The 7,166-nt window shown below is 42.6% G+C and overlaps 1 protein-coding gene across 2 annotated transcripts; it reads right to left on the reverse strand.

The window, feature by feature from the left end:
- Window positions 1-986: 986 nt before the first annotated feature.
- Window positions 987-6,820, reverse strand: LOC115149357 (zinc finger protein 239). 2 transcript variants are annotated; one of them, XM_029692156.1, is made up of 2 exons: window positions 6,572-6,820; window positions 987-2,277 (listed from the first exon to the last, which is right to left on the reverse strand). In XM_029692156.1, exons 1-2 carry the CDS (start codon window positions 6,735-6,737, stop codon window positions 1,343-1,345), a joined length of 1,101 nt encoding a protein of 366 aa, XP_029548016.1. In that variant the 5' UTR covers window positions 6,738-6,820; the 3' UTR covers window positions 987-1,342. The 2 variants fall into 2 exon arrangements, with proteins under 2 accessions (XP_029548016.1, XP_029548015.1); XM_029692155.1 differs by having other exon boundaries at window positions 6,563-6,820.
- Window positions 6,821-7,166: the final 346 nt, after the last annotated feature.

The raw sequence follows: 7,166 nt of genomic DNA on the forward strand, positions 1-7,166 counted from the left end.
CATAGGCACATGATTACTGCATACAATAGCTGTAGGATCAACGGAGGTATTCAGGGTAGTTAGGAGGACATAAATTAAGTTACTTACATAATGTACATTTGATGCAGCATTATGACAACTCAGTCTCACAATGGTAGGGATTAACCGAGCAGGTCTTGGGTCATTCATAAGTCATTGTCTCACCGCAGCCTTGAAATGCGTGGACAGAGTCCAGGAGCCAAGATGATTTGGATGGACTCAGTCATTCCTGTAGAGTATCTTCTGTTTCCAGGTGTCAAAGTTGTCTATAAAAGTGTTTCGAACAGAGCTACAGTAATCTTTTAGCCAGGTGTGTAATGCCAGTAGCTGAATCTTTCACACCTGCAGCCCAACGACGGTACCGGACCTTTTTTGGAATCTTTAAGTGCTAGAATTAGTTCTTTTAAAATCCATTGAGGGTATGAAATTTACTAAGGCCATTGGATATGTTATAAACTTCATAATACAACACATTAAAGGTAAAAACCAATTTGAATGGTTATGAAATCTCTATGGGCCCACCTTGGGGGGGGTCAAAGGTCATACATGTATACATTTGGGGGTATATCGAGCCAGAATGAACAGTATTGGGATGTGCTCTATTATCGCATGGTACCCTGTAGTAACCACACCAAATTCACGCACAGTAAAAGGAGACCCATTGGGTATTTTTTTTAGCTATATAGAGTCATCATAGATTTAGAATGTTTGTATGTATAAACTTTTTCACCAATATCTTGGTTTCTGGATTTTAGGCTATGTTGCTTGGCAGGATCTGTGAGGGCAATAATATTGAACATTGTAACACTTTTGTAGAGGATATATAATTCAAGAATACCATCTAGTGTTCAAACTTGGTTATACAACAACATTGGTGAGAATAGGTTGTCTGTAGCAACAGTCACTCCAGCTAACGTTGATCTGATGCAAGTTGTTCTTTTCTTCAGAAACAGACATTCAGAAATAAATGTTCCCAAACATTTTTAATCAATATGACAGTTAGTTTATTTGCAAGGAGACCAACCAGCTCCTATTGAAAATCAAGAAGATATATTTTTAAATCTAACCCAAATTAACATTATATTTCTCTCTAAAATAGTTAGTGTAACCTAATGATACATAAGGGTCAAGTCTTTTCATAGCATGTTATTAAGCAACTCTCTCAAATCAATGCAGACATGAGGTGCCTCAGTCTGCAAAACACTACACATTCTATAGTCCTCTAGTGTTACAATTATATGTAGAAGTGAAGAGAACGGAGGCACTTTGAGAACAGAAGGCTCTGTCTATCCCTTCATGAGCTCCTTTCACTCTAAGGAATCTTCTACCTCCCTCGGGTGTGAGTTCTGAGGTGTCCCTTAATCTGGCTGGACTGACTGAATCCTTTCCCACAGACAGGACAGGAGTAGGGTTTCTCCCCCGTGTGGACCCTCAGGTGGGTCTTCAGATGGGCAGACCGGTTGAAGCGTTTAGCACACACGTGGCAGCGGTATGGTCTCTCTCCCGTGTGAATGCGTTGGTGCTCCCTGAACCTCCCTGAGTAGCTGAAACTCTTGCCACACACACCACAGTGGAAGGGCTTCTCATTAGTGTGAGAACGCAGGTGGACCTTGAGGTAACTGGTAGAGGTGAATGACTTCCAACAGACTGTGCAGAGGATTTGCCTGTGACTAGTGCCACCACTGTGTGGTACTGTATGGGATAGCATGTGTGCCTTCAGTTGGGAAAGCTCACAGAACACGGCTCCACAATGAGTACATGAGTGTGTCTGGGTGTCCTCCTCTGGTCTCCTTTCTGGATCTCTCGGAACACTTTCAGTGTTCTCACTCTGTGTTCTAGAACAGTCTGGATTTACTGCAGAGAGGGGCTGAGACTGAGGGGAGTCACTGGTTGGTTCTGATAGTGATACTCCATAGCCCTCTCCATCAGGTTCTGTTTTGATCTGTCCAGTTGTGTTGGTCAGTAGAGAGTCTCTCTCTCTGTTCTCCACAGTTTGGGGAAGATGTGTGGGGTGAGGTGGCTCCTGATCACAGTCACTTTTCACACAGGGAGGAATGATTATGGAGTCTTCTTTGGTATCAGCCTCCGGCCCTTGAATCTGCTCTTCCTCCTGACGGGTCCTGAGTTCACCCTGTTCCTCTTTAATCTGTGTGGGCTCTGGGTCCCTCTGCCCCAGACTGGGGCTCCACTCCTGCTCACAGTGCTGTTGCTCAGGGGGAGTTTGCTGCTCTGAGACCCAAGAGACAATGGGCTGAGGAGCTGGTGGAAAGAAGACAATAAATGACATCAATGAAAGTAATGACAGCTGTTGACGCTTGATTGACAAGACCACCATTGAGTTAGCTATGTCATTCCCAGAACAAGCTAGCTATTTCTCTGGCTGAATCCCATATCACCCTTCCCCTCGCCCATCCATTTGCACATTCACGCATTCCTCTGCCATATGCACAAGTATCCCAAAGTTGAGGGTGTGAAAATTATGGAGGGTGTAGGGGGTAATTAGACCCTCCGACAACCAATTCGATCAAAAAAGCAACGCAGCTGCTTCAGAGCGAAGTGGAATCCCATAAGGCACTGCATTACTTTTTAGTGTGTACTAGCAAATAGTTTGGGGAAGCATATTTTCACCATCAAAAAGCACCTTTATAATAAAGCATGCATTATGACATTTGTAAACTTATGTAAGATAGCCTACTATTGCTAAATGTGATGAGTAGATAATGTAGGCTAATAATATACACTATACAGTGCATTCGGAAAGTATTCAGACCCCATTACTTTTTCAAAATGTTGTTACGTTACAACCTTATTCTAAAATAGATTTCCCCCCCTCAAATCTACACACAATACCCCATAATGACAAAGCAAAAACAGGTTTAGACATTTTTGAAAAGGTATTACAAAAAAAATAAAAAATGGAATATCACATTTACACAAGTATTCAGACCCTTTACTCAGTACTTTGTTGAAGCACCATTGACAGAGATTACAACCTTGACTCTTCTTCAGTATTTAACCAGTGTCTGTAGTGGCGCCTCTAGCACTGAGATGCAGTGCTAGACCGCTGCGGCACTCGGGAGCTTCTCTGCAGATCCTCTCAAGCTCTGTCAGATTGGATGGGGAATGTCGCTGCACAGCTATTTGCAGGTCTCTCAAGAGTTAAAGTCTGGGCTCTGGCTGGGCTACTCATGCACATTCAGAGACTTGTCCTGAAGCCACTCCTGTATTATCTTGGCTGTGTGAAATAGGGTTGTTGTCCTGTTGGAAGGTGAACCTTCACCCCCGTCTAAGGGCCGGAGCACTCTGGAGCAGGTTTTCATCAAGGATCTCCCTGTACTTTGCTCCATTCATCTTTGCCTTGATCCTGACTAGTCTCCCAGTCCCTACTGCTGAAAAACATCCCCAAAGCATGATGCTGCCACCACCATGCTTCACCGTAGGGATTGTGCCAGGTTTCTCCAGACATGACGCTTGGCATTCAGGCCAAAGAGTTCAATCTTGGTTTCCTTTTACTGAGGAGTAGCTTCTGTCTGGTCACTACCATAAAGGCCTCATTGGTAGAGTGCTGCAGAGATGGGAGAACATTCCAGAAGGACAACCATCTCCACATGGGAACTCTAGAGATCTGTCAGAGTGACCATCGGGTTCTTGTTCACCTCCCTGCCCAAGGCCCTTCTCCCCCGATTGCTCAGTATGTCCGTACGGCCAGCTCTAGAAGAGTCTTGGTGGTTCCAAATCTCTTCCATTTAAGAATGATGGAGGCCACTGTGTTCTTGGAGACTGTCAATGCTGCAGACTTTCTTTGGTACCCTTCCCCAGATCTGTGCCTCGACACAATCCTGTCTCAGAGCTCTACGGACAATTCCTTCGACCTCATGGCTTGGTTTTTGCTCTGACGTGCCCTGTCAACTGTGGGACCTTTATATAGACAGGTGTGTGCCTTTCCAATCAATTGAATTTACCACAGGTGGACTCCAAGTTATAGAAACATCAAGGATGATCAATGGAAACAGGATGAACCTGAGCTCAATTTCAAGTCTCATAGCAAAGGGTCTGAATACTTATTTACATAAGGTATGTTTGTTTTATAAATTAGCATAAAATTCTAAAAACCTGTTTTCACTTTGTCATTATGGAGTATTATGTGTAGATTGCTGAGGATTTGTTTTTATTTAATCAATTTTAGAATAAGGCTGTAACAAAATGTGGAAACAGTCAAGGGGTCTGAACACTTTCCGAAGGCGCTGTATATATTTCATTGTGACCTGATGCTGCTGACTATCAGGCAGTGAACAGGCTGTTACTGAGTGACTGAGTGAATGGTGGAGAGGGAGAGGGCTGGATGTGTTGGTTGAGAGAGTGCTGCAGCTGAGTCATGGAGACAGTGCAGCACGCGCGCACATCGTGACAACTTTTTACCAGTTGTAGGTAGGCTATTTAGATACCCATTTTCTATAAAACATTAACGTGCTAGAACTGACATAACGGCGACAAAGCATTGGAAAATTCTTTAGGCGCACTAGAGCTCTTTAGATAAATTAGCTCAGAGGAGGAAAGTAAACTGTTTTCTAATGTTGACTTTTCTTATGGATAACCCTATCAAGTGAAGGGTTTTACTCATGCTTAGTTCTAGGGTCTGGAGGGCTGCACGAGTAGAAATTTGAAATGGAACTCCCTCACGTGCTTGTGTTATTGGAAAGAGTCCACAATGAAAATTACATGAAATGTGGAGAATGATAGGCTACATTTGCATTTCTTGGCCATCAAGTAGGCTATTCATTTATATTCCATTGCAGGCTACTGTAGCTTACCATTTGATACAATAAATATATTGAAATTAAGATATCACTGGAGTCATTGGAAATCAATTCTTGCTATTTGTGTAGCCTTCCTGGAGCTTGCAAACAGATTTAATAAATAGCCTATAACTCAGTTTGTTGTAGCCTTGTGTTATTATGCAATTATTAATGTCCATGTTTAGTTAATTAACTTGGAAGTTGTCAATTGTAATCATGGTCTGAGCTCTATCTCAAATGTATCATTCTCCACATTTAATGTCAGTTTCATTGTGGACTTTTCCCTGAAATGAGATGTTAGCCTATCAGGGGCTATACGCTACCTGCATCTAGCTCATCAAACCATGGCAAAGTTGAACCATTGCAATTATAAACCCATATTTTAGTCAGTAGCCTATGCCTATTGTAATACCAAATCAATCTCACAAATAGGCCATTTATAATGGTTTGTAGTCTTAACATCTGGCACAATTGCCAGAAAATAACCTAACATTCATTTTTTGAAATTCGTCCAAGTGTTTCTTGCCCAGAGATTGAGATCCTCTGTCCAACTTACATTTAACAGGAGAGTTTGAGTGATGAATCTATAGTTGTGTGCAAACAAGATTTATTTGGGCCTCCCGAGTGGCGCAGTGGTCTAAGGCACTGCATCGCAGTGCTAGCTGTGCCACTAGATATTCTGGGTTCGAGTCCAGGCTCTGTCGCAGCCGGCCATGACCGGTAGACCCATGGGGTGGCACACAATTGGCCCAGCGTCGTCCGGGTGAGGGGAGGGTTTGGCCGACAGGGATGTCCTTGTCCCATCACGCACTAGTGACTCCTGTGGCGAGCCGGGCACAGTGCACGCTGACACAGTCGCCAGGTGTACTGTGTTTCCTCCAACACATTGGTGCGGCTGGCTTCCGGGTTAAGCGGGCAATGTGTCAAGAAGCAGTGCAGCTTGGTTGGGTTTCGTGGGACGCACGGCTCTCGACCTTCGTCTCTCCCGAGTCCGTACGGAGTTGCAGCAATGAGACAAGACTAACTACTAATTGTATACCACGAAATTGGGAAGAAAGAGTTAAAAAAAATGTATTTACAATTACAAACTGGGTAGTTTGAGCACTGAATGCTGATTGGTTGAAAGCCATGGTATATTCTAATTACGTTGGTAACCAGTTTAGCATACCTCAGGGGTTTGTGGTATATGGCCAATAAACCACGGGGCTGTTCTTTGTGGTATATGGCCCTAAGAACAGCACTTAGCCGGCATGGTTTATTGGCCATATACCACACCACCTCGGACCTGATTGCTTAATCATAGCAGTGAAAACAAGTTAAATCGACATCCACTGATGGAAAATGATCTGGAGAGTTTAATAAGGGCGATTTATATTGTCTCTTGCGACATATTAAACTTGCAAGATGGAAAACCTAGTTTGCTTCTTAGCCTACTTCGTTAAAAATGACTTCTATATTCCTTCTTAATTCGCTGGAAAATGGGTATATTGGATAAATGTGGCACCAAAACTGGCTGAGAAAACATTTTTAGAGCTAGTTTTCGGGACTTTTGACCAGGTTTTCAAAGTTTAACCTGGCAACCCTGACTGAAAAACTGATGTGGGGACTCCGCTCAGGCGTCTTTTTACGCCTGCTACATTAGGTTAGGGTTTCATCCTTCAAATACTGTAGAATACAATATAACACGTTTCTAGCTATCTAGATAATTCGTGTAAATGAGAAGTACAGTAGTTTAGCTAGCTACATACCAGGGAAAACCGGTGTGATCAAGTGTCGTTTCAGGTATTGGTTTTCTCTCTTCGTCCGGGTTATTTCTTCCTGGTACTCGGATATCGTGTTTCCGACCACTCCAAGTATCTCCTCCGCAGCTTGCATCAAACGCTCAGTTAGATACACATTCAGATATTGTAATTTAGTCATCATTGGACGATAGGGGGCAAAAAATATTCCCGAAATACACGTAGATAGCTAGACCGCTGTGAAGAAGGCAAGAATAACCAAGTACTTCCGGGTCACGGATTAAAAAAAATATTTCAGAAAATGAGTTCCGTCCTGTATGCTTTATAAATTAATAATAAAGGCGAATATGATGGAAAATGTGCACAAGTATAGATATGTTATACTAGTTGTCATACAAATAATAATTACAAGTATTTATGTGCGATATGTGATTAAAAAAATGTACATTTATTTGACCCATCTACCAATAGGTGTATTGGAAAACATCCTGGTCTTTGTGGTTGAATCTGTTTGAAATTCATTTCTCGACTGAGGGAGGTAGTCATTACAAAATCATGTAAACCATATTATTGCACACAGATTGAGTTCATGCAACCTATGTGACTTGTTAAG

The sequence above is a fragment of the Salmo trutta genome, chromosome 15, assembly GCF_901001165.1.
Source record: "Salmo trutta chromosome 15, fSalTru1.1, whole genome shotgun sequence".
Classification (NCBI taxonomy): Eukaryota; Metazoa; Chordata; class Actinopteri; order Salmoniformes; family Salmonidae; genus Salmo; species Salmo trutta.